Below are 24,720 nucleotides of genomic sequence, written 5' to 3'. Positions count from 1 at the left end.
AGATGGCGCCTGTCACTCTGCGCGGCCCGACTTGGTCTCTGTCTGCCAACGCGAAGAGGCGTCTTGAAGCTCAGTCAGTCCATCCATCCAGAATCACATCGCGTCCCTCATCCTCACTACCAGCTCCTTCTGCCCCACACCCTCATCCCACCCTCGTCGCCTGCCCAAGATGTTCGGCGGTGGGGGCAACTCGGGCTTCACCTTCGGCCAGCCACAAGGGCAGCAGCAGCAGCAAGGGCAGCAGCAGGGCCAGACTGGCGGCTTGTTCGGACAGCAACAGCAGCAGCCTCAACAGAATGCCTTTGGTCAGCCGCAGTCGTCGGGAGGTGAGACACAAGAGAAGTGTGAAACATCGTTGTAAACCGGGCGCAAGACGACTGACGTCTTCTCTCTTCTCATCCAGCCTTTGGCTCTGGCGGCTTCGGCGCCCAGCAGCAGTCGCAGCCCGCCGGCGGAGGTCTATTCGGCCAAGCCAACAACAACGCCCAACCGGCATCCGGAGGCTTCTCCTTTGGCGGTCAGCAACAACAGCAGCCCGCAGCAGGTGGTTTTGGCGCCGCAGCAAGACCAGCTACCACATTTGGCGGCGGCTTCGGCGGCGGAGCGACCAGCAATACGGGCTCGACCTTCTCCTTCGGCGCGAATAACAATGCGCAGCAACAGCAGCCCCAGTCCAATCCCTTCGGTGCTGCTCCTGCCGCTAACAATCCCTTTGGAGCAAAGCCTGCCGGTGGCGGGCTGTTCGGCGGGGCAGCTCCTCAGCAGCAGCAGCAGCAGCCGGCAAGTGGTGGTCTCTTCGGACAACAGCCTCAGCAAGCCGCCGGCGGTGGTCTCTTTGGCGGCGCTGGTGCGGCTGGAGCTCCCGGGGCACAGGTTACGCAGGGCAGCTCCAATCCGCCCTACCAGGTCAGTGTGCTGCAGGAGAAGGACGCGTCCAACAATACGACGTCTTTTGCGTATCAGTCCATCAGCTGTATGCAGCCGTACAAGGGCATGAGCTTCGAAGAGCTCCGCGTGCAGGACTATGAGCAGGGAAGAAAGAGTGGCAATGCCAGCGGGCCTTCCACGTCTGGTGGGTTTGGATTCGGCCAGCAGAACCAGCAGCAGGGTCAGACCTCGACATTCGGTGGGGGAGGGGCCTTTGGACAGCAGCAACAGCAACCGCAGCAGGGAGGCGGGCTGTTCGGAGCGCAGAATAATCAGCAGCAAAGCGGTGGCCTGTTCGGTGGACAGCAGCAGCAGCAGCCTGCGTCAGGAGGCTTGTTCGGCCAGCAGAGTAACCAGCAGTCTGGCGGACTGTTTGGCGGTCAGCAGCAACAGCAGCAGCAACCTGCATCGACCGGCTTTAGCTTTGGCGGGAACAACACGCAGCAGCAACAGCAGCCCGCCTCAACTGGATTCTCATTCGGCGGGGCCGCACAAAGCAACAGCAATACCGCCAACAAGCCCCTCTTTGGCGGGTTTGGCTCGACGCAGCCGTCTACAAACACTGGCACAGGGGGTGGATTCTCCTTCGGCGGGCAGCAGCAGCAACCGCAACAGCAGCCGGGGCAGACGGGCGCCTTCGGCAGCACGGGTGCAACAGGCGGAGGCTTCTCATTTGGCGGCGCAGCGAATAATGCTCCCAAGCCTGGCGGCCTCTTCGGCTCCTCGCAGCCCGCGGCTACCTCGTCTGCGCCAGCCTTTGGCGGCTTTGGCGCAGCAGCATCTTCTGGCGCAGCCACTGCCAACAAGCCCGCCTTCTCTTTTGGCGGCACATCCTCATCCGGCACCGGCTTTGGCGCTCAGCCTGCGCCCTCGACTGGCGGCGGTCTGTTCGGCGGCGGGGCCGCAACCTCGCAGCCCATGACGACAAGCGCGCCTGCAGCAGGTGGAAGTCTCTTCGGCGGCTTTGGGCAGCAAAACGACCAGCAGCAACCTGGTCAACAAGGTCAACAGCCTGGTCAAACGGGCGGCCTCTTTGGCGGTGGTGCTGGAGGAACCAGCGGTGGTCTCTTTGGCGGAGCAGCTGGGGCGGCCAAGCCTGGAGGGCTCTTCGGCAGTAGCACAACGACTTCGCAACCAACTGGCCAGACTGGATTTGGTGCTGGCGGGACGACGGGCGGGTTCAGCTTTGGTGGCGCCAACAACCAGCAGCAGGGCCAGCAGCAGCAGAAGCCCGGAGGTTTCTCCTTTGGACAATCCACTACGGGCGCAGCGGGTGGTGGTGGTCTATTCGGTGGTGGAGCAGGAGCGACAGGCGGCGGTGGACTCTTTGGAAGCTCAACGACAGGCGCAGGTGGAAGCTCGCTCTTCGGCAACAACACGGCAGGTCAGGCAGGTGCCGGCGGTGGCGGCCTTTTCGGCTCGTCAACAGCTGGAGGCCAAGCCGGTGGACTCTTTGGCTCGCAATCAGGTCAGCCAGCCAATCTTCCTCCTCAAGGCGTGGGCCTCACCTCGGATCCCTACGGCACCGACGCCCTCTTCAAGTCGATTGGCGCGGGAGGTGCAGTGAACCAACCGGCACTGCCATTCAACGTCTCGACAAGTGGCCCGCAACAAGGTCCATCCCCACTCTCAGCGAGCGTGCGCAGCAAGCCCCTTCCCGCACCAATGATGAGCCCCTTCCGTGCAAACCCAAAGAACGCAAGCCGCATCGCCCGCCTTCGCGCTGGTGGCACTCCGGCGCGAGACTCCTCGCCCTCGGCGGGGGCCAACGGTCTGTTCGGTCGACGGTCTAGCCCTGCTCTCAACGGACCTGGAGGTCTCTTCCAAGGGCTCAGCGATGAAGTCGGGAGCCCCTCGGCAGACTCTGGTCTCCCCTCGCAGGCCTTTGTGGGTCGCTCCAACGTGAAGCGCCTGATCCTCAACGACAATGGCGGCGATCGATCAACATGGGGCGGGCGCAGCGTGCGCGCTGGGACGGAGGCAGTTGACGGTACGCCTGGTACGGCGGGCAAGGAGTCCGTGTTCGGCGGTCGATCCGGCACAGTCCCTCCCAAGGCTCTTGGCGGCGTCGGATCGGCCGGCAAAAGTATCGCCTTTAGCCCCGCACTCGAGACCGGCTTGGGTCGTCGTGGCAACGCTGCACCAGCCGACGAGACTTCCTTTGGCGACACGTCTCTGCAGCGCAGCCGCAGCAATCTCTTCGCCGAGACGCCCTCCAAAGCAAATCACGTCCTGCCCTCGAAAGGTCGCGACCTCTTTGCTACCTCTGCTGCGCCAGCTTCTGAACGCGAGCCTACGCTGGACGAGTTGCCGGAAGGAGCTTACCACGTCTCCCCTTCTCTACGTCAGTTGAGGCAACTGAGCTTCCAACGTCTCTCTTCCGTCCCCGATCTCACCGTCACCCGCAAAGGCTTCGGCTCTGTGCGCTTCCTCGACCCTGTCGATCTCACAGGCATCAATGATCTCGCAACCATCCCAGGCGGAATTGTTCAGCTACGCGAAAAGGAGATCTGGGTCTACCCACAGCGCGAAGACCTCGCTGCAGGGCAGGACGGTATGCAGTCCGGTTACGAGCGTAGGCCCGTCCCCAAGGCCGAGGAAGGCAAGGGACTCAACGTCCCTGCAGAGGTATCCCTTGAGCTCTGTTGGCCTCTGGATAAGGCGACGAAGCAACCCGTTAAGGGCGATGCCAATCACCCGCGCGTGAAGCAGCATATTGGCAAGTTGAAGAAGAAGGCAGAGACGCGCTTCATCGAGTACGATGCTGCGAGCGGGAGATGGACCTTCGAGGTTGATCATTTCTCGCGTTATGGGTTGGACCCGAATGACACGAGTGATAGCGAAGAGGAGAAGAGGAAAGTGCGCGGGAAGAAGGGACAGCAGCAGCGACGTACCGCTCAGGACGGATCCAGCGATGGAGACTCCGCGGAGGATGACGACGCACCACCACCGCGGCGCACTCTTCGTGGCCCTCCCTCCCTCACCTCGGCTTCCTCAGAAGATGGCACGTACGATGACGACGATGAGGAGCTTGCCTCTCAGGCATCCTCCGTCGAGATGCCAGCGCTGGACGACATCAAGGAGTCGACCCCGCGGCGGCGCCCGCTAGCGTCTTCGCGAGCGCAACGACAAAGCAGCGCAACGCCTCGTCGTGGGGAAAGCGTGTCTCGCGCCACTCCTCAGCCGCAGCCGTGGGCAGCACAGGTCGGTGTTGAGCCACGACGCGTGCAAGTGATGCAAGCGTCTTTTTTTGGACGTAGGGCGCCTGGAGAAGTGACGGAGGAGGACGAGCGAGAAGAGCAGGCCAGGACGCCCAGGTGGAAGGAAAGCAAGGAGGAAGAGACATCAGCAATTGGCGGCAAGAGGAAGACTGCCCCAAGCGCCGGCACCGATGCACAGAGCAAGGATTACAGCGAATCGCGAGACACAGCACGGCGACTGGAGGAGGAGGCCAAGATCCCTCACTTGACGACAGTGCAAAGCGTTACGCGCAAGCTCACCCGCGTCGACCTTCATCACTCGGTTGCGTTCGGCAACGACACGGTTCCCCCACCGCTAGACGCAGGTTTTGCGCTCGGGCGTAGCTTCCGTGTTGGGTGGGGCCCAGGAGGGATGCTGGTGCATGCTGGGACCGTGCAGGGGGTGTTGAGTGCTGATCGCGTCAAGGCTGCAGCCGAGAAGCCAGCTCAATCCTCGACGTTGACGCTGGAGAAGGCCCGTGTGTTTGGGAAAGGCCATACAGCGGAGGAGGAGGAGGCAAAGAAGGCTGAGCGACTGCTCGAGTTACAGCTTGCTCAATCGATTGTTGTCAGCAGCAGCGAAGAGCAGGAGGACGCAGAGGACATGGAGGAGCTCGTCGACACGGACGACTGCCCCTTTATCTACCCGCAGTCCTCGCTCCGCTTCCAGCACTTTGCCAGCAAGTTCGAAGCCTCCGATCGCAGTCATGAAGCCCTCCTTTGGCGATTAGGCAAGGCGCTATTCGACGAGGTCGACCACCTGCGCCTGCCCACGAATGCAAGCAACGATCTCACTCAGACGATCACGACGCTGCGCCGCAAAGCTGCCCTCTCTTCCTGGCTCGCCCACGCTGTCAGCCCTTCAGCGGAGCAAGAGTGTCGCGGCCATGTAGCGGCCAATCGTTCCGCTGCTCAAGTCGTATTCAGCCACTTGACCGCCAATCAGGTGGAGAAGGCTTGTGTGGCCGCTCTGGACGCGGGCGACGTACGCCTGGCTACTCTCCTCGCTCAGCTGGGCGGAGGAGATGATGAGACTCGCGCAGACGTGGCGGAGCAGCTGGCCATCTGGCGTGCCCAAGGGGTGGATGCACACATCGATCGGGAGCATCGCCGCGTGTATGAGCTGTTGGCGGGCAACGTGACTGTGTCGCAAGGCAATACGGGCGCGGGCAATCGCAGCGCTCGCGACCCGATGGATAGAGTGGAAGATGTGCCCATCGCCGCCGGCTTGGACTGGAAGCGCGCATTCGGTCTGCATCTCTGGTATGGGACGTCCTTTGACTCCCCACTCACTGCTGCGTTCGATCGGTACGAGGCAGCCTCATCGACCTCGTCGGGGGATACGGCTCCTCCCTTGCCGCCGTATCGCGAAAAGTCCAACCTCGGCACTCTTCGACTGCGCGAGCTACTCAAGACGGGCAGCTACGATCGAGACGCGCTCTTCTACCTCGTCAAGCTCTACGCCCACCCTACTTTCGACCTGGAGACAGCCCTCTCTCCCTTTGGCTTTGGCCCTACACTCGCCGACTACAGACTGCCTTGGCACCTCTACGTCCTCCTGTCTCGCGTGCTGCGACGCCGCGACTTCAGCGACAGGCTGGAGCTGGGGATTGATGCGCCGGAAGGGGTTGAAGGCAACTCGACGCGCGCAGACAACTTGACAGCGGATTATGCGCATCAACTGGAGTTGCAGGGGCAATGGACTTGGGCTGCATTTGTGCTGCTCCACCTCGAATTGCCAGCGAGCAGACGCGCGGCGGTCAAAGCCTTGCTCAGCCGCAGCGTCGCGCGTCTCGGCGAGGAGGGTGGGAAGGAGTGGGACTTCCTCACCTTGCGCCTCAAGGTTCCGTCGTCATGGCTTTACGAGGCACAAGCTCTCCAAGCACGCCAGCGTGAGGACCGCTATGATGAGTACTCGCTCTTGCTCAAAGCAGAGCTCTTTGAGCGTGCACACGCTATTGCTGTCCGTGATCTGGCACCGGAGGCCATCATCCGCGGCGACGTCAACGTGCTATTCGAGCTGTTTGCCCCCTTCACCGAGGCCTTCGAGGAGCAAGTGGGCGACGATCTGCCGGGCTGGACGGTCGGTGGGCAACTTTACTTGGACTACGTGGCGTGCGTGGAGCAGCTTCCTCATTTGATCTCCGTGGTGTCGGCGTCAAGAGAAGCGGCCGAGGGAGGCGACAACGTCAAGGCTGCAACAGACCCTGTAGCCCTTGAGCGACTCAACCGTCTCGCCCCGCGAGTGGCCGAGCTGCTCGACCTCGTACCGGAGCACCTCTTCCCTCCACCGCCACCTACCGTCGCCAGCGGTCGCGCCCCGCAGGAAGGCTTTGCCTCCCTTGGTCAACTGGTGGCACGGAGTGACATGCTTGCTGCCCTGCACAATTTGCAGCGCGTCCTTACCGTGCGTGCGTTGCTGCCGGGTGCGGGAGATGGAAAGGAAGTCGGTGGAGTGCCGGCTATGGCACCTGGTGTGGCGGTGGAGGCTGAGCATGTGCAGAATGCTGCTGGGGATTACTTGGCGTTGCTGATGAAGGCGGGAGGAGATGACGAGGACGAGGACGAGGATGAGGTGTTGATGGAGTGAAGTGTCGTCGTCTCTTCTTCACCAACTCGTGCAATTGAACAATCAGAATATGGTCTGCCTTGCCGTCGTTGTGCTTGTCGTGAATCGTCCCGCCCACAAATGCTCGCCGTCACCGCGCCGCAGGCGTAATGCGTGCGGCCCGTGCGCTACTCATTTGCTGCCGCCATCAATCATCTTGCCCTGATCTCGATGATTGGACGAGGCGGTGCCGGCGAGTTGGAGCCAGCGATTGCGTCGACCCTTCTTTCCCTCCGCCTTCAGGCTCCTCTGCACCGTTGCGACACCATGACCTCCAAGGAGCGACCACCGCCTAAGCCACCCCCTCCTTACCTGCCACGCTGCGCGGGACAGTGCACTCGCCTCGCCTGTCCTCGCCTCGCTCGCATCTGGACTCAAGCCTTCCACCATCAACACCACTCAATCAAGTTTGCACAAATTCTCGGCAATCGACAATACGCGCTTGTTTCTGCGTACTCGGCTCATCCAAGCCACTGCCTCCCAATTCTAGGATGTGCTGCTTTCGCGTTCAGGCGATGATCGAGCCCGCCTGCAATCGAGTCAGCAACGCGTGCTCAAGGAGACGTCTTCCCTTCGCTGGGGCATCCTGCGAGGAACTCAAGTGTAGGGAGCACTGCACGTGCCAGCAAGACCCTTTCAATCTCACCGTAGGACTCCTCGTGGAGGGTCCACAGGGTCAGAGCACAAAGAGAGAACGAAGGAACACCGCTCAGCCAAGCGTTACACATCAGAAACTGCTTGAACGACTACCGCTGACGGTTCAATGAAAGGAGATCACAGACCGATACAATGGGCGCAGTTTTTTTGGCCGCTAGTATCATCTACTTCTCGGCCGCCTGAACCCAAGCTCAACCATCTTTGGTCCCCGGGCGAGCCGGCTCGAGAGCCCTCACGGATGCGATGCGAGCACGTCGGAGGGTCGTTGACCAGGATCTGGCTTCAACTGCTGCCGCCCTGATGAGCCTGCCGCGAGACGTATTCCTGGCTTCGCCTTTCGAGGGTCATACCTCTTGCACAACGTGGACCGTTTCCTCCATCGCTCTCGCCTTGTCGGAGTCACTCGATCTTACAGTCCAATGCGATAAGCGGCCGGGAGCGCAAACGAGCATGCGCCTGGCGCACACCGTCGCAAGCACAGGCCAGCTCCCTTCTTGGGCGCAGGCGCGCTTGACAACCTCTCTTTTTTGCCTCGGCCTACTTCTCGCCGCCTGGCATTTTAAGATCATCGATGGTGACCAACATCTCGCCCTGGAAGGGATCGACGATCTTCTGGCCCGCATTGCGCCGGTCGACATAGCCTACCACGCAGGCGGTCATAAGAGCTACCTTCCTGACGACTTGCGCGGCGTCGCTACTGATATGACGGCAACGATCGAGGCCGTCGACCCCGAAGACTTGCCCTATCTACGCGAATTGGCCGACGATATCGACTGCGAGTATATGCGCGACACTGCGCCGAACATCGAGAGAATGATAAAAGGATACAAGGTCTTCGTGGAGGAAGACTGGTTGAAGAGTCGCGGCCTTCAAGACAATGACCGCCTTCGAGGCGTCATTCGCCGCGCGTGTGGGGACGGCAACCTAATCAACCAACTGTTCGACCCGGCGACGCGGCTTGGAGGCCGCTACCTAAAGCGTATAGAAGAAATCGAGGCACACTACGGCGGCGAGGTGCCTAAGGATAACCACGGCTACCCCCTGCTGTGGTTCGGGTTGTGCACCGACGACTTCTCTCAAGTCTACCAGCTAGCACACCGGGCTCTCTCTCGAATGCTCTTCAAATGCGATCAGGAGCAAGTCGTCAGAGACGAAGAATTCGAGATCACCATCAGCTTCCTCGCATTTACGGTCCTCATCGAGGTGTGGTGCGTTCACTTCCTTCAGTACGGCCACGCAGACCCTACCCTGGGTCTGAGGCTCAACCTCAGTGGCTTTCTCACGTCGACGAAGCCGACATTGGCCGCACACAAGGAGCATGGCTCCTTGATGTGGGACGGGAAGGACGTTCCGGTCGCCGAGATCAAATATCTCAACATCCAAGTTCAGATTAGCGTCTTCAATTGCATCATCAAGTCTCAGCACATCTCCGTGCTGCTCGCGATCAAGACGTCGACCGGCGAGCCCGTCGCCCGAGTACTGACGAGATTCAGTGACTGCGGATCGCGGCCACGACTAAACCTTGCGCATCAACACATACAATGTGCCGGCTAATGAGATTGTAAGATTGTAAAGCTTAACAATCAGTTTTCAAACACATCGCTGTCATGACTTGTGTTGTCTGAGTGAAGTCTGGCGCGCAAGTCTGTGTACGCTCCAGCGTAACGCCTTCCTCCCGCAGCTACGCCTACCGGCTGGTGTGCTCAAACCGATCACAAAATCGAGGAGTATGTAACATTGTCAAGAGCCACACTCGTTGGGCGCTCTAAGACCCTCTCCTCCTCTTTGTTCAAGCGCGTAGCCGCAAAAGGAATCTCAAACGAATAGATTTCACGCATCTACGACATCCATACTCCTTCCTCTCCGCTTCTACAACTTGGTACCAAAGCCGCCTTGAAGTCACTTCCTCTCGCTGAGCGCAACAACACCGGGCAGCTGCTTGCCCTCAAGAAGCTCAACGGATGCACCTCCACCCTGTACGCAAGAAGGGTAAGGTTGGTCAGAAGACGGCGCATCTAACTCTCCCTCGTCCCGGATCGCTACGTACCGTCGAGCAGTGCGCGACCTTGGTGTCAGCATCGTACTTAGCAGCAACGGTGGCTGTGTCACCACCACCGATGACCACCGTGGAGCCCTTAGACTCTGCCTCGAGACAGGCATCCAGCATCGCCTTGCTGCCCCCGGCAAAGTTCTCAAACTCAAAGACGCCCGCCGGTCCATTCCAGAGGATGAGTTTCGACGAGAGAATGGCCTTTTTGAAGAGTTCACGGCTCTTGGGTCCAGCGTCGAGGCCCATACGGTCGTCGGGGATACCCTCCTCGTCCGTAGCAGAGCCGACCTGGGCATTCTTGTCGAACCTGCGGCGCGAGTGGGGCGAGGCGAAGCGCGAATCGCGAAGTGATGGTCAATTTCGCCTCTTGTTTCGGCAAGACTGGCTGCTTGCTCGCACTCACTTGTCTGCAGTCACGTAGTCGACGGGCAGGATGAGTTCAACGCCCTTGCTCTTGGCCTTCTCAACCAGAGCGGCGACGTTCTTGGAGCCCTCCTCGTCAAAGAGGGAAGTGCCGATCTTGACATTCTCGAGCGTCTTCTTGAAGGTGAAGGCCATGCCTCCGCAGATGATGAGCTTGTTGACCTGTGCCGATGTGGGTCAGAGGGGGAGAGAGTGAGCCGGGAAATTGGAAAGGTAGAAGGCGGGGAGCCGCGCACGAGCACGCACCTTGTCGAGGACATTGTCGATGAGCTTCAGCTTGTCGCTGACCTTGGCACCACCGAGGATGGCAAGGAAAGGCCTGTCCGGGTTCTCGAGGGCCTTGGCGAAGAACTCGAGCTCCTTCTTCATGAGGAAGCCAGAGGCGCGCTGGTCGAGCTGCACGCCCACCATGGACGAGTGAGCACGGTGAGCGGTTCCGAAGGCGTCGTTGATGTAGACGTCTGCGAGCTTGGTGAGCGAGGCACGGAAGGCGTCGACGTCGCTCTTCTCGGCCTTGACCTTCTCGCCCTGCGCGTGAGTAGCCGCGAAAGAAGCAGGTCTATGTCAGTTCGAAGAGGAACGCAGTTTTGGCGCATCATTGCGGCACCTCACGCACCTTCTCGTTGACACCCTTGCCCTCCTCCTCGACGTGGAAGCGCAAGTTCTCGAGCAGGAAGACTTGGCCATCTTTGCCCTCGCTGACGGCCTTCTCGGTCTCAGCGCCAACGCAGTCTGGGAGGAAGGTGACGTCCTTGCCGAGAAGCTCGCTGTGGGTGAGGGTGGGGTGGGAGATGAACTGGTCAGCAAAGCAGGCGAGGTGAGGGTTGAGAGCGCGCAGATACTCGCGAGACCTTGGAGGTGACGGGCTTGAGCGAGTACTTGGAGACGGGCTTGCCATCGGGGCGACCGAGGTGGGACATGAGGATGACCGACTTGGCCTCTGCAAGCGGAATGGCACGATATATGCTGTCAGTCTTGAGGACGTCCCAGTCTGCTACGCCACCTCGCAGCACTCACTCTGCTCAAGAGCGTACTTGACAGTAGGCAGAGCAGCGACGATGCGCTGAGGGTTGGTGACCTTGTCGCCGTCCATAGGGACATTGAAGTCGACGCTGCGATAATAGGAGGTAGTGTCAAGACGTGCTGCATTTGTCATCTTGCCTCGCGCACACGCACCGGATCAAGACGCGCTTGTCCTTGAGGTCGACATCGTTGATGGAGAGCTTGTTGGAAAGAGACATGGTTGCTGTAGTGGAGTTGTGGAGTGATGAGAAGAAGTGTACGGCTCGTGTTGGGGCGAGTCGAAGCTTGAAAGCGCCGAGGCCGCGAGCCCGTCCGTCCCTGTCCGTGCCTCCGACCGCGTGGGTCCGTGGGTCCGTTGGTCCAGCACAGGGCACAGGCGAGATCCACCCGCTCCGAGACGAGTGGAACAAAGCGATGGAGCCGGCGCAAGGATATGTGTTGGAGCGCACCGGCAACTTCATCACCGGCCCAATCATCTCCTCCAAGCTCTCGACATCCCTCTTTCCTCTTCACCATCGCCATCTCCTCCTTTCTCTTCTTACCCCTTCCCCTTCCCCTTCCAGCAAACCGCATCACACGCGCAAAGGCACCGGGCTGGCCCCAACTCCTCGCCTCCTTCCCTTTTCCACCTCCACCCAATCATCCAAGCTCATCAACATCCTATCACCTGACTTCATCGCTCATCGCAATGGCTCAGCCGTCAAGCACCGTGCTTTCTCGCACCCATCACCTTCATCAATGCTGCCGGCAGTGTGTACAAAAGGCAGGGACGTAATCAACACGAGCTCATGGCCGACCGCCTGCCGTGGCATCCACCTCGACGCGATGTGCTCGGCACGATCGAGCTTCACGATTGACGCTGGTGCGAGGCTGATTCAAGCGACCAGCATCCATGTCGAGACATCATGAGGACCCTGTATGGCTATTTGAGTCTTCCTTGCAGGCATTTTCATCATCTCGCCTTCCTCAAGCGGGAGGGATTATCTCGCTCAGCCTTGTCGTTACACGCGACGCGCAAGAAGGCGAACGCAGAGGTCTTTGGCTATGACGCATGGTCGACACTCAAAGTGCGCCATTGCTGAGCTGCGGGACAGTGCAACAACGCTCCGCCAATGCTCATCATCTGGTCGATCGTCGAAGAGGCCAAGTCAGCAACACCAGATCGCGCGCTAGCGGTCCCTCATCTAAGATCCCCAATAACACCGGCGCACTCGCTCCGCGCGCCATGTCCACGGCATAGGCTCCAACTTGGTCCGCGGTTTCTTTTGCGGTATGCTCAACGAAGTTTTATGAGAATGCTGGGTGGAACCACTCCCCTTTGCAGCAGCTAATGCTTCGCGAAGATCCATGCGGCGCTGTGACGCATTTGCAGAGATGGCGAACCTGCAAAGTAAAGGTCACACCGTGTCAGAGTTGGAAGTGTCCGTGATTGTGCCAAAGTGGCACACCTCCAACTCGGAGCAAAGGCTCGCTCGGTAGCGCAGCCGTTGGCTGCTCGACTGGATCATCGCGTCAAAGCAAGGCAAGGAGGCAAGCGAGGAGGCCCCGCGCACAGTTGATCACCGACATGAAGGCAGAGCGCCCGATCTAGATCGATGACATTGGATTCTGGGCGACTATGTTGCATTCTTTTGCAGTCAATGGAACAACGACCATTCAGCGGCCGTTCCACCAGAACCTCGCAACGCCCGTGGCCGGCCCGTCCTCCTTGTCCGCTGACGCGGGGCACTGGAGCGAGACTGGCCCATCAGACGCCTTGCTCTCTCCCTTCGAGTCGGCAGAACAGAGCAAGCTGCCCCCCCCCCCCAAGACGGTTCGACGCCAATCAGGCGCGTGTGCACGGGGACACGCTTGCCACCTCGTGGGGCTTTGGCAGCCTGGCCGCCAAAGATGCTCACCGCGACGTCGCATCGAGTATGGTCATCCTCGCTATCGTTTCCGGCGCAATGGGCCCTGCGCTAGAGAAGGGCGTGCAAGACGAGCAGGCCGGCGCCGCTCTCTTTGCCAAGGGCGAATGGGAGTATTGGCGCTGTTATTGATTGGATGAAAGGCGCGGACGAACGAGGCAAGCAGAGGAAGAGGGCTAAGGTGGCCGATGCCGTGCGAAAGCACAGGGCCAAGGCCAAAGGGAAGGCCAAAGGGGAGGCGAAAGGGGAGGCGAAGAAGGTCGGTAAGGGCGATGGCAGCAAGCGCAGAGGCAAGAAGAGGGCGCTACCGGGTAGCGAAGAGGAGTAGGAGTTTGAGTAGGAGGAAGAAACAGAAGAAGAAACAGAAGAAGAAAACGAAGAGGGTACTGAGGACGTATCTGAAGATGACGACGGACAGGAGCGAGAAGAGCTTACAGGGAGGAGGAGGTGAGAGGAGAGACACCGGTCAAGGGTGCTGAAGAGACGAGGAGCCCCGTAAGACCACATAGACGGGCTGCCGATTCGAATGGTTACTTCGCTGAGTCCATGTCGGGGCAGGCAGTCACCGAGTGGGCCTCAGTACCACAGGTCGGCATATCAGGAGCGATGGCAAGCGCCAAACCGGCAAGCGCCAACAACATAATACCATCTACTTCATACATCAATAGCCACATCATTATCATCATCCTCGCACAGCCTGATGCTAGCTTGATCATGCAGCCGCCGTATCTCTTGATCACGCTGTTGGTCAGTGCCTTCTTTGAGCAGCTAGCCGTAGAGGTAAGCGCCTACAAGCGGCGCTGAAATTGGGGTAGGCTACTACGCTGCGAATCCTATTGTCGAGCAACCACCATTGTCAGCAGGCGGATTGAGACGTAAGCTTGGTGTGGTGCAGGCGTTGGTGAAGGCGATAGGCTGCATTGAGCAAGACGACGGACTCGCGAATTTGCTGCGCCGGCAGCTCATGGCTGAGGTTGCATTGGCTACCTCAGCGTTGAAATATAGTGACGGGTGGATCGGCAGCGCTGCGTCTGACATCGGTGCGCTCGAGCGCAAGCGATAGGGATGGTGATCCATTGACCCTCCCTCAATAGGGTGATCATCGACGGCATGCGAGTTGAGGGGAGACGTCCAGGAGGCCGAGAACCCGGACCGGCCGCATCACTGCCCCTCACGTGGATGATGCGCACGTGGTGGGGGCCACGTGGCCTTCAAACACGTGGCGCTGGCGCAAAACCAGTGCGAGGGCAAAGTGAAAACGGCTGCGAGCAACGCCGTCCACCTCGCCCTTCTACCATCCGCTCTCCGAGGACCCAACGCATTCGCTGGCTAGGCTGAGTGATCCAAGGTGAGTCGTCCCGTCTTTGAGCCTCAAGAGCATCATCGTCTAGGCAAGGCTTGCCCACTTGGCTCCACCTCGATGCCACCTCGTCCTGCCCTGCTAACACCTCCTCCCCCCTCCCTTGCTCATGCAATGCTTTTAGATGCAAATCTTCGTCAAGACTCTCACTGGCAAAACCATCACCTTGGAGGTCGAGTCCTCGGACACGATCGACAATGTCAAGGCGAAAATTCAGGACAAGGAAGGGTTGGTATCGCCGCGGTAGGAGTTGCTAATTGTGCTGGTAGCGAGCAGCGAGTTGACGCGCATCCTCCCCTGGCCACCGCAGCATCCCTCCCGACCAGCAGCGTCTGATTTTCGCCGGCAAGCAGCTCGAGGACGGCCGCACGCTCGCCGACTACAACATCCAGAAGGAGTCGACGTTGCACCTCGTCCTTCGTCTTCGTGGAGGCGCCAAGAAGAGGAAGAAGAAGCAGTACACTACGCCCAAGAAGATCAAGCACAAGAGGAAGAAGACGAAGATGGCCGTCCTCAAGTACTACAAGGTCGACGCTGACGGAGCCCTCAAGCGTCTTCGTCGCGAGTGCCCCGCTCCCGAGTGCGGAGCTGGTGTCTTCATGGCCTGGCACAACGACCGCCAGTACTGCGGCAAGTGCCACCTCACCTACCTCTTCACCCCTGGAGAGAAGCCCCCTACCGCCTAAGCGTGCTGCAAGCGTGCACGGCGGTGTGACGCGAGGTGTGGATGCGATCTTGTCCGCCTCGTCGTCGACGCCTTCTCTTCTTCGCTGTTAGCAATCAGTCAATCCTTTGCACAGCGATCACCAGGCTCGAGATTGAGAGTGACACTAGCGTGAGACGAGTGATGATGTGAAGTGGTATGATTCCTTGTCATTTCGTTGCCCGCCATCATCTCCTCCCCGGACTTCGATCCCTCGCATCTCTTGCTCCCCGTTGCCTCTGTCCTCCCGCTCTGTTACCACCCCTCGGTCCAGACGGTGGCGGCTGCACAAAGGCAAAGTCTGCGCTCAACTCTTGCTCCATCAGCGTAATCTCGCCCTTCTTGGACGCCTCGATTGCCTCGCGGGCCTCCTCTTGCGAAGAGTACTCGAGGAGAGCGTAGCCCTGCGATGTCACGGCGTGGGAGGGGAGATACGTGAGTACGGGGCTGTCGACGGTGGAAGCGGCGCGCTGCTGCTCACCTTGACGTATCCAGTGCGACGATCCAGATTGAGATGGCAGTTCTTGACATCACCAAAGTCGAGGAATTTGTCCGTCAGGTCCTCCTCCGTTGCCTCTTCGTGGACGTTTGTGACAAGGACGATCCAGCCTTCGATTGCTGCACGGCGGCGGCGGGGGAGGATGTTGTCAGTCCCTCTTCCTCCCTTTCCCCAATCGACACTGCCCCTCGCCTACTCACACCTCGCAGGTCTCGCCTCCCCAGCCGCTGCGCCATCCCTCTTCTCGTCGTCACCCTCTGCGTCGAGCCGGTCGAACTGCTTGTCCTCGTTGCGGACTCCATCCGTCTGCATCACCGCATCGTCGTCTGCATCGCGACGAGACTGTGAAGAGGATGCCGCTGCAGCGCCACGAACGTTGAAGCCCCTGCCTTTCTGCTGCACATTGGCGTCTTTTGCGAGCGAGCGTGAAGAAGTGAGCGAGAGGAGGAGGTAGCGTTGTTGATCAGTTGCTGCCTGGCTATATGCGGATTGTGGCTGCCGAAGCTCACCTCTCTCATCATCTGAGAAGTCGACGTCCATCTCAGGGTCATCCCGTCCGTTGTGACGACTGCCTTGTGCCATCTTGATCTTGCGTTTTGAGATTTGATGGTGGTCGAGGCGAGATGAGAAGCAATGGATGCGCCTTCGTCGTCGACGGACGGACAGACGAGGCGGACGGGCCCACGCGCGAGTCGAGACAGTCCAGTCCAGAGGGCGGCAAGAGCGACGAATCGCATTCCATTCCTTCCTCCGCTTCCTCACCATCAACCTCGCCCAAGATGGTGAGTAGGCCGAGTGCTTCCCTCTGAGGCTTGTCACTGACTCACTTCTCCCTGCCCTTCCTTTTGGCGCCTCACCAGGCCAACATCCAAACCACAGCGGGCGCTTCCTCGTCATCCATCCAAACCCTCGAACGAATCGGCGCCCACTCTCACATCCGTGGACTAGGCCTCGATGAGCACCTCCAGCCCCTCTCTGGGCCCGCTCAGGGTCTCATAGGACAGAAGAGTGCTCGCAGGGCGGCAGGTCTGGTAGTCGAGATGGTCAAGAGCGCCAGGATTGCCGGAAGGGCCATCTTGATGGCAGGCCCGCCCAGCTCCGGCAAGACGGCCATTGGGATGGGTGAGCGCGCGCCAGTACCAAGATAGGCTCGACTTTGGAGTCTTGACTGACATGCACCATTCTCTGACTCTCATTTATTGCTCACAGCAATGTCCCAATCGCTAGGCCCAGACGTGCCCTTCGTGATGCTGTCCTCATCCGAAGTCTTTTCCCTCGAAATGTCCAAGACAGAAGCCCTCACGCAAGCTTTCCGAAAGGCCATTGGCGTGCGGATCAAGGAGGAGGCCGAGGTGCTGGAGGGAGAGGTGGTGGAGATCATCGTGGACCGTAGTCTGACAGGAGCGACCAAGACGGTGAGTAGCGCACTCTGTCCAGCTTGAACCAAGCAGATATACTGATCTCCCTTGCGTCACGCTCGCAGGGCAAGCTTACCCTCAAAACCACAGACATGGAGACAATCTATGACCTCGGCAGCAAGATGATCGACACCCTCTCCAAAGAGAAGATCACCGCAGGCGATGTAGTTTCAATCGACAAGTCCTCTGGTCGCATCTCCAAGATCGGTCGATCCTACACCCGCGCCCGTGACTATGATGCCGGCGGGCCGGACACCAAGTTCGTCGCCTGCCCCGAGGGAGAGCTGCAGCATCGTCGAACTGTCACGCATACCGTGACGCTGCACGAGATCGATGTCATCAATTCGCGGACGCAGGGCTTCCTTGCCCTTTTCGCGGGCGATACGGGAGAGATCAAGCCTGAGTTGAGGGCGCAGATTGATGGCAAGGTCGAGGAGTGGAAGGAGGAGGGCAAGGCGACCGTAGTACCGGGTGTCCTGTTCATTGATGAGGTGCACATGCTGGATGTCGAATGCTTCAGCTTCCTCAACCGAGCACTGGAGGGAGAGATGGCGCCGCTTGTCGTAATGGCTAGCAACAGGGGCCTTGCGCGCATCCGTGGCACTCGCTTCAGGTCACCACATGGCATTCCCATCGACCTTCTGGATCGCGCTCTCATCGTCGCCACGACAAAGTACGCAGAGGAGGAGATTGGCGCCATTCTTCAGCTTCGCGCCCAAGAGGAGGATGTGGAACTCAGCGCTGAGGCCCTCAGCGTTCTGACGCGCATTGGTGCCGAGACGAGCTTGAGGTACGCGATCAACCTGATCACGACTAGTGGATTGGCCTGCAGGAGGAGAAAGGGACAAAAGGTCGAGGTGCCAGACGTCAGGAGGGTGTATGGTGAGTTGCCATGGGGTCTGCGAAGATGAGCAGAGCAGTGAGCAAATATCCTGATATTCTCTCTCCCGTCTCGCACGCACACAGGCCTCTTCCTCGATGAGAAGCGCTCCGTCGAGTACTTGACGGCGCACGCAAAGGAGTTCATGGCAGATGAGGACTTCAACCCGGACGTGGCGCCGGACGGCCTTCCTGTTGAGCCAGCGGCGGCAGCGCAGGCCGCAGCGACAAATGGGGCAGCAGGCGTGCCAATGGAGGGTGTCTTGGCGCAATAGAGGAAGAAGGGGGTGGTGAACGGAGTGCCAGAGGAGAGAGTGTCATCAATTCAACGCCAAAATCGCAGACCAAGTCTTTGCACTTTCTTGCTCCTCATTCGTGGACGAAGCACGTCTTTCGCTGGCTCGTGTCTACCGATGGTTCATTGCTTCGCTCCTCGCACTACAAGTACATAGCCCCCCTCTCACGTCAGTCCATCCTAACATCACCATCCTCATCCTGTCCTCTCGCACCGCTGCCACCCAGGATACCCTTTGCCCTGAACTCGGCCTGGATGGCCGCCAACAATCTTTGCTGTTGCGAAGACGACCTCTCTGCCTTCTTTGCCTGCTGCTGCACAGCTACGTCCCATGCGAGCTGGACAGAAGCGTCTGATATGGGAAGGTATGCGTCGCCTAGCAGGGAGAGGAGGGAGGAGAGCAGCGCAAGGTCGTCCAGAAGGGAGGCCGGTGGGAGCTGCGTTCGCGAAGAGGAGAGCTTTTGTCAGCGGCTTGTATGTTGAGCCAGTCGCTGCATCGCTTCACCCACCTTGAGCTCGTCACTATACGTGCCTGACGCATCTACATCTCTTCCTACTCCTCTGCCCCCCATACCAGTCGCCTCATCACCGTTTTCCTCTCCCTCACCCGCGGACTGAGCGCCCGCTGGGGTCCCCTCTCTCGCACCGACAGCGCTCAGCCAAATCCATCCATTGAGGCCAAGAATCATCTCCACCTCGCCTCCTTCACCGCCGGGTCTCACAAGCTTGATGAAATGACTACGCCCCCTCCTGACCAACCCCACTGGCACGCGCACCAGCCGGCCATTCCTCAGCTTGCCATATCGCAAAGAGCGAGTATGCAAACCTACACCGCCATCAGCAAAGACTCCTTGCACTTCTGCGACTAGCAAATCCCCTTCGCGGAGGAAGGTACGCATCTGTAACTCGTCGGAGGCGAGTTTCCTTCTTTGCACTCCTCCTGGCAAGTTGATGGCGGATAATGCAAGCGAAGCGGATCCCGAGCTGGAGGAGATGTCGATCTTCCATTTGCGCGCACCAGGGAGGACAGACTTGACTCTTCCGAGGAGGAGATCACCCGTCTCGGGGGTGTAACGATGAGAGAGAGGGGAGAGGGAGAGGAGACGATTGGTTAGGAGGACTCGCCCGGCAAGGGAGGAGGAGATTGTCGCTGCTGCTGCTGCTGCTGCTTGTTGCGATGAGGATGTAGGAGGGGCGACCAGATGTGTGCCATGCCCGCGCATGTAGGTTGTGAGGGATCCCAGCGGTTGGCCGGGGGTGGCGAGAGTGCGCGATGAGGTGTAGTCATCGCCGTACTCGCCGCCAGTTTCTTCGTCGTCGTCTTCTAGACGCGGGTCGCTGTGCCCAGACAGGTGGACATGGTAGGAGGCTGGGCGTGTCGAGGTCGAAGCCTTGGACGAGGAAGCTGTTGGCGTGACCACCTGAAAGGCAGAGGTGGACGCCATGCTGTGCGTGCGAGGTGGTGGAGAAGAGGCAAACGGAAAGAAGAGCTTGACTTTCGCCTCGCCTCCGCTCAAGGCCAATTCAATTTTGTCAGGCCACGCGAGCGGCGGGGTTGAAGATGGCGCATGGGCCACTTTGATGGAATGCCCTTTTCCCCTTTGCGCCCTACCACAACCTCAGACGACGACACAGAGGCGCCCTTCTTTCCCTTGTTCCCCTCTATTCCCTTCAGCGTACAGCAGACTCGCATCCGGCCCACAATGCCCTCGTACCTCCCCACTCTGTCCACCCTCTTCCGCCTCTTCTCCCTCCTCTCGGTCCTCACCATCTCCACACTCGGCACCCTCCTCTACACCTACCAGGGAAAACTCATCTACCCCTCCAACCTACCGCCCGGCTCAAGAGAGGATCGCACACGTCCTGATGCGTACCAGCTTCCATTCGAAGAAGAGCTCCTCCCCACTCCAGATGGGGAGCAACTACATGCCTGGTTCATCTCTCGCCCTAACAAGAGGAGCCGGGTAGTCGTCATGATGTTCCAGGCGAATGCTGGCAATATCGCCCACAGGCTACCGATTGCGGCTATGCTGTTCAAGAAGATAGGTTGCGATGTAGTCATGTTCTCCTACAGGGGTTATGGCCTCTCGAGTGGGACAGCGAGCGAGAAAGGGATCCAAATCGATGCGCAAGTTGTCCTCGACTGGGTGCGAAAGCGAAACGCTGCCACGCAGGCTAAATTGGTGCTGTACGGCCAGTCGCTGGGTGGAGCAGTCGCAATAGCTACGGCTGCTCGCAATGCTTCTTCAACTGGCATCGCAGCCTTGGTACTGGAAAATACCTTCACTTCCATCCCGGCCCTAATCCCAACCGTTCTCCCACCAGCCAGGTTCTTTTCTTTCCTCTGCCGCGAAGTATGGCAAAGCGATCAGACTCTCGCTCGAGTAGATCCAAAGATCAAGGTCCTTTTCCTGTCGGGCGGGCAAGATGAGCTTGTTCCGCCTTCGCAGATGAGAGAGCTCTGGGAGGTGGCGACTAAGCGCTCTCAAGCAGGGAGGGAGTGGCTCCTCTTCCCAAAGGGAACGCACAATGATACTTGCATGGCAAGAGGCTATTGGCCCGCCCTCGCCTCCTTCCTACATCGCCACCTTGGACACGAGACTGACCTATCACGGGAGGCGATTGCCGGTGGGTTCAACGAGAAGACGATGAGTGGGCCAGGGGCGAACCCGGGGGGAGTGCCGGCAACGCGCGGGGAGAAGGAGGCATTACAGGAAATGATGGAGTCTGGAGATGAGGAGGGAGAGTATGGCGATGACTGGGCCTCGAGCACTGCGTCTGCAAGTGGTGGAGCGGCTGCTGGTGTGAGGAAGCGCGGTGGGGCGGGGGGAGCCGGCCCAGCTGATGTGGTGGATGAGGAGATGGAGACGATCGAAACGGAGGGCGTGAGAAATGCGAGGAGGGGAGACGGGGGAAAGCTGTAGGCTGGCACACGAAGCCACGCTATCGCCGTCGTATACCTTGGATATGATACATGTACATTGGTAGGCATCGCGCCGTCAATCACCCTCATCTGCCGCCCGCTCATTGACTACGAAGTGGCTCACGTCATCTTGGGAAAGAAGCATCTGCTCAGCCAGCGAATAGCCATCACCATCCCGCTCAGCAGCAGCTTCTTGCGCTTGCTCTGCCTCTTCATCCTCCCTTGCCTCACCCGCCGCTCTCCTCGCCCGTTGCGGCACAGGCGGCGGAGCCATCGTGGTACCCTTCGCCGCCCCTGAGAGGGAAGACGGTCCTGCCATCGCCGTCGGCTCCTCCTGCTCATCGCCAGCATCACTGGGTGTCGCACTACCTCGGAATAATGGCGTGCCCCTTGCTGCACTACCATCCCTCATGGTGGATCCATCTCTGATACTCTGGCCTCTGCCATTGCTTGCGCCTTGTCGACGTGTGGCGCTCATCATTGCCGGAGTGGCAGAAAGTTGTCGTCGCTCTTGGCTTGCTTGGGTAGCGAAGAGGTGCGGTGAGCGCGCACGAGCAGAGGGTGAGGGCTCGAGAACCAAGGTGAGGGATTTGGGGAAGCTGGCGAGAGATGGGTCAGCCTTGATGGGAGAGAGTAGCTTTGCTCGCGGTGATCTTTGACTTACATCTGGAATCCATTGTATCGTACCTTGAGCTTGAACTTGGGCTTTGTGTCCTCGTCCTCGTACATGGCTCCGGGATGCATAGTGAAGCCTTCGTCGTCTTCTTCATCGTTATCGCTGTCCAGTCCTTGCCCAGGAGCAGGGAGGCCGCCTAGTCCATTTGCCTCCTCATCCTCAGGATCAGGTTTGACCTCAATCCCGCCCGCGCCTTCTTCTTCCTCTTCCAATCGCACGACCCCTGGATCCTCAGTACGTCTTCTCTTGCTGCTGCTGCTGCTGCCGCTGCTCGTCGTAGCTTTCTGCTTCGGAAAAGTCTTCTCCACCTCCTTCAACAACACCCCGTGCGCTGCATTCATCTTCTTGAAGAAAAAGGCAAGATGAAAGTCGCCCTTCCTAACCACATCGACCTGCTCATTGCCGCTCATTTCACCCCAGAGACGCTTCGTCCAGCCTCCACCTAGCGCTTCTCCCCTCTTGCCTCCTCGCCCACCTCCTCGAGAGCTACCCAGGCCGTGCTTGGTGATGACCTTGGCCTCCCTCTCCAGCTTCTTGACGAGACGATCTCGGAGCTCGCCGAGGGCAGAGTGGAAGATGGAAGGATGGGCGTTTAGCCAGGGGACATGGCGGGCGTCGAGATAGAGGGTGGAGGAGAGGACGATGCGAGGGGAGAGGCGAAGGTACTGCGTAGTGCGGAGGGCAGGTGGAGGGGTCAGAGGATGGTCAGAGCTGGGAAGGGCGCGATGGGGAGCTCACAAAGACGTTGCGTGTGCCGTACTGCTGCTGTTGGGCTGGCTGAGCCGAGGACATTGAGGCTTGATGTCTTGATGCTGAGCACGCCAAGATCGCAGCTTGGGGGTTTAGCTGCAGGCTTGACCCTCAGTCCGCCTCACACTCGACACGCGTGGCTCCTTCCGTATGATATGCGCTCTTGAAATTGTCCTCCGCCTCCGCCTCCGCCTCGACCCATCTCACTTACCTTCCCTCCCACACTACACTGATGGCCCCATCTTCGACAAGCTCCCCCGCCTCGTTCAGCGGAAATGCTCGTCCGGCTCATGTTACATCGCTGAGCGGCAAGGTACAGGGCTTGAAGTTCATGCAACGCGCGGCAGCTGTCCAGCAGCAGTCCAGACAGGATGAGGACGAGCGACCCGTCGAGAGCAAGGGAAATGCACCGTCTTCGAAGGAGGCCAAGCCAGACGAAGAGGCAGTCAAGGCTTCGACGGCTGCCACACCCGCGATTGCGACGTCGATAGATGGCAACGAGGAGCACTGGTCTTTCGCCCCTTCGACGTCCAGAGCAGCAGCCATTCTAGACGAGGATCAGCACGCACAGGGATGGGACTCGTGGCTTCTCTCGTCCAGCAGCGGCAGCAGCAGCAGCGGTGGAGCTTCCAAGTCATCCGTAGGACAAACAGGCACAGCGAGAAGGAAATTTGGGCGCTTCCAGGGGGAAGAGGATCCGGAGCAGGAAGACGACGAGGAGAACTCAGAGCAGCAGCAGGGCCGGAGCAGAGGAGGACGAGGACCTCGTGCATCGGGAGCCTCTTCCTCCTCTGCAGGCAAGCGACGCAAACGTGATGATGAAGATGGACTGGAGCCCGCCTTTGATCAAGACACGAGCAGTAGCCGGCACTCTGGCCCTGTCACCATGAGGGATAAGAAGGCTAAGCAGGACAAGGGGAGCAAGAAGGCAAAGAAGGCTGCGGCAGAAGGGAATGAGGGTTTCAGGAAGCCGAAGAGCTTCAAGGATGAAGAAGACGATGCTTCTTTGGAGGCAAGCTTGCTCGACGAATCTTTTGCTGATCAGGATCGTGGAGATGACCTCGAGGAGGACAGAGGGACGGGTTCAACGACGGCGACCGGGTCGAAGAAGCAGAAAAAGAGTAGGAGGAAGAAGAATAAGGGAAAGACAGCAGGGGCATGATGTTGACGCTGATGTGAATAGGATGATGTTAAGCCACATGTCGATTGATTGTGAAGGGTAGTATGCTTACGGCGAGCGATCGTCTCGCGGCCGGATGGATCGCTCGTCTCTGCGCCTGCTGTGTTGCTCTCTTCTGCCGTCCTCGTTGCGATCATACCTTCGCCTCCTGTCGGGCGAGTGGCTGCGGCTGAGGCTACGATGTCGCGCATCTGACCGGTAACGTCCATCGTCCTCATCGTATCGACGCCTGCTTCCCCTCTCCTTCCTCTCGTGATGAGGTTGACTGCGCCTACGTGGCGAATCATCGTGGCTACGGGAGCTTGAAGCCCGCCTCCTCCTATCTTTGTCCCTCTCGTCCGCACGCTCATCATCCCTGTGCCAATCCCCCTCCCTCTCCCTCCTTCGTCTCCTCTCCTCCCTAATCCTCTCCCTCTCCTCATGTCTAGCGTTCTTTGCCTCCTTGTGCGCCAGCTTACGAGCGAAGGCCTTATCCTCCTTTGTCAGTCCCGAGGTGGCGCCATCACTGTCATCCTCGTCACCTGCCCCTCTTGATGCTGCACTTCCGGCATCCTCCCCACCACCCCACCTCCTCGCCTTTGATGGATCAAGGTGAGCGCGATTCGCGCCTGTTGAGCTGCCTGATGCAAGTGGGCCAGTACCGTTCCTCGATCCTCCGAGGAGGTTGTCTCCCACCTTTGGCTCCCCATTAGACGAGCCTCCAGTCATTGAGGGGGGCAACCTTCCCCCACCCTGTCCCAATCTGCGCAGCATCTCCTCCTCTTCCCTCCTCTTGATCTCCCTCAACTCTTCCCTCCTCTTCTCCCTTTCATCCTCTCCGCCAATACTGCTCTTCTCCTTGTTGTACCAATTCACATCCCTTCCCTTCTGCCATCGCCCCTGAGGAGCGTGAACAGAAGCGCCTAGGTAGGCCTCACGATCCTTGTCCGCTTTGACGGCCTCCCAAGAGAATTCGGCTTGCCCTCCACGGGTGCCGCCGCGGGTTGGGTGGAACATGATGGTCGTGCAGGCTGGTTCGATGAGCCGAGAAGGGGTTTCGAGAGCTGGGAAAAGAGGCTAGTCAGGAGTTGCTGTGCTGCGAAGTGTGTAGTTGTAAGGTTGGCTTTGGTCGAGTGGAGCGGAGGCAAGCATCGACGGACCGACACGGACGGACAGAGAATTGGGTGAGACGAACCTGGGTCGGCTCGCGGATCCTCTCGACGG

The 24,720-nt window shown here is 59.4% G+C and overlaps 11 protein-coding genes across 11 annotated transcripts; 6 read left to right on the top strand and 5 right to left on the bottom strand.

Moving 5' to 3' along the window:
- Positions 1–85: 85 nt before the first annotated feature.
- On the top strand, positions 86–6,788 carry BDZ90DRAFT_275689 (hypothetical protein). The gene is made up of 2 exons (XM_025508892.1): positions 86–326; positions 404–6,788. Exons 1-2 carry the CDS (start codon positions 170–172, stop codon positions 6,754–6,756), a joined length of 6,510 nt encoding a protein of 2,169 aa, XP_025360424.1. The 5' UTR covers positions 86–169; the 3' UTR covers positions 6,757–6,788.
- Positions 6,789–7,514: 726 nt separating this feature from the next.
- BDZ90DRAFT_275688 (hypothetical protein) lies at positions 7,515–8,914 on the top strand (the record flags this gene model as incomplete). The annotated part of the gene is made up of 2 exons (XM_025508891.1): positions 7,515–8,846; positions 8,881–8,914. The coding sequence occupies exons 1-2, from the start codon at positions 7,675–7,677 to the stop codon at positions 8,912–8,914; spliced, it is 1,206 nt and encodes a 401-aa protein (XP_025360423.1). The 5' UTR covers positions 7,515–7,674.
- Positions 8,915–9,164: 250 nt separating this feature from the next.
- Positions 9,165–11,169, bottom strand: BDZ90DRAFT_281202 (putative PGK1-phosphoglycerate kinase). The gene is made up of 8 exons (XM_025509342.1): positions 11,081–11,169; positions 10,922–11,016; positions 10,751–10,844; positions 10,521–10,671; positions 10,151–10,432; positions 9,885–10,066; positions 9,479–9,788; positions 9,165–9,405 (listed from the first exon to the last, which is right to left on the bottom strand). The coding sequence occupies exons 1-8, from the start codon at positions 11,143–11,145 to the stop codon at positions 9,331–9,333; spliced, it is 1,254 nt and encodes a 417-aa protein (XP_025360422.1). The 5' UTR covers positions 11,146–11,169; the 3' UTR covers positions 9,165–9,330.
- Positions 11,170–13,968: 2,799 nt separating this feature from the next.
- On the top strand, positions 13,969–15,023 carry BDZ90DRAFT_63709 (putative ubiquitin/ribosomal protein S27a fusion protein). Its single transcript, XM_025509739.1, has 4 exons — positions 13,969–14,182; positions 14,319–14,422; positions 14,505–14,628; positions 14,713–15,023. The coding sequence occupies exons 2-4, from the start codon at positions 14,319–14,321 to the stop codon at positions 14,878–14,880; spliced, it is 396 nt and encodes a 131-aa protein (XP_025360421.1). The 5' UTR covers positions 13,969–14,182; the 3' UTR covers positions 14,881–15,023.
- On the bottom strand, positions 14,983–16,044 carry BDZ90DRAFT_63764 (RNA-binding domain-containing protein). The gene is made up of 4 exons (XM_025509740.1): positions 15,906–16,044; positions 15,597–15,806; positions 15,379–15,506; positions 14,983–15,301 (listed from the first exon to the last, which is right to left on the bottom strand). The coding sequence occupies exons 1-4, from the start codon at positions 15,976–15,978 to the stop codon at positions 15,086–15,088; spliced, it is 627 nt and encodes a 208-aa protein (XP_025360420.1). The 5' UTR covers positions 15,979–16,044; the 3' UTR covers positions 14,983–15,085.
- Positions 16,045–16,146: 102 nt separating this feature from the next.
- On the top strand, positions 16,147–17,981 carry BDZ90DRAFT_233822 (TIP49-domain-containing protein). The gene is made up of 5 exons (XM_025506777.1): positions 16,147–16,178; positions 16,257–16,518; positions 16,606–16,811; positions 16,880–17,696; positions 17,781–17,981. The coding sequence occupies exons 1-5, from the start codon at positions 16,176–16,178 to the stop codon at positions 17,966–17,968; spliced, it is 1,476 nt and encodes a 491-aa protein (XP_025360419.1). The 5' UTR covers positions 16,147–16,175; the 3' UTR covers positions 17,969–17,981.
- A 69-nt stretch (positions 17,982–18,050) lies between these two features.
- Positions 18,051–19,462, bottom strand: BDZ90DRAFT_233821 (hypothetical protein). The gene is made up of 2 exons (XM_025506776.1): positions 18,498–19,462; positions 18,051–18,425 (listed from the first exon to the last, which is right to left on the bottom strand). The coding sequence occupies exons 1-2, from the start codon at positions 19,431–19,433 to the stop codon at positions 18,159–18,161; spliced, it is 1,203 nt and encodes a 400-aa protein (XP_025360418.1). The 5' UTR covers positions 19,434–19,462; the 3' UTR covers positions 18,051–18,158.
- Positions 19,463–19,590: 128 nt separating this feature from the next.
- On the top strand, positions 19,591–21,070 carry BDZ90DRAFT_233820 (alpha/beta-hydrolase). Its single transcript, XM_025506775.1, has one exon. The coding sequence runs from the start codon at positions 19,692–19,694 to the stop codon at positions 20,910–20,912; it is 1,221 nt and encodes a 406-aa protein (XP_025360417.1). The 5' UTR covers positions 19,591–19,691; the 3' UTR covers positions 20,913–21,070.
- A 374-nt stretch (positions 21,071–21,444) lies between these two features.
- Positions 21,445–22,283, bottom strand: BDZ90DRAFT_63093 (hypothetical protein). The gene has a single exon (XM_025509738.1). It carries the CDS (start codon positions 21,995–21,997, stop codon positions 21,572–21,574), a length of 426 nt encoding a protein of 141 aa, XP_025360416.1. The 5' UTR covers positions 21,998–22,283; the 3' UTR covers positions 21,445–21,571.
- Positions 22,284–22,569: 286 nt separating this feature from the next.
- BDZ90DRAFT_262005 (hypothetical protein) lies at positions 22,570–23,499 on the top strand (the record flags this gene model as incomplete). The annotated part of the gene is made up of 1 exon (XM_025508432.1): positions 22,570–23,499. One exon carries the CDS (start codon positions 22,570–22,572, stop codon positions 23,497–23,499), a length of 930 nt encoding a protein of 309 aa, XP_025360415.1.
- Positions 23,283–24,632, bottom strand: BDZ90DRAFT_233819 (hypothetical protein). Its single transcript, XM_025506774.1, has one exon. It carries the CDS (start codon positions 24,511–24,513, stop codon positions 23,566–23,568), a length of 948 nt encoding a protein of 315 aa, XP_025360414.1. The 5' UTR covers positions 24,514–24,632; the 3' UTR covers positions 23,283–23,565.
- Positions 24,633–24,720: the final 88 nt, after the last annotated feature.

The sequence above is a fragment of the Jaminaea rosea genome (genome assembly GCF_003144245.1).
Source record: "Jaminaea rosea strain MCA 5214 unplaced genomic scaffold BDZ90scaffold_13, whole genome shotgun sequence".
Classification (NCBI taxonomy): Eukaryota; Fungi; Basidiomycota; class Exobasidiomycetes; order Microstromatales; genus Jaminaea; species Jaminaea rosea.
The sequence above is the reverse complement of the archived record's forward strand: the minus strand, read 5'-3'. Positions and strand labels throughout refer to the sequence as shown.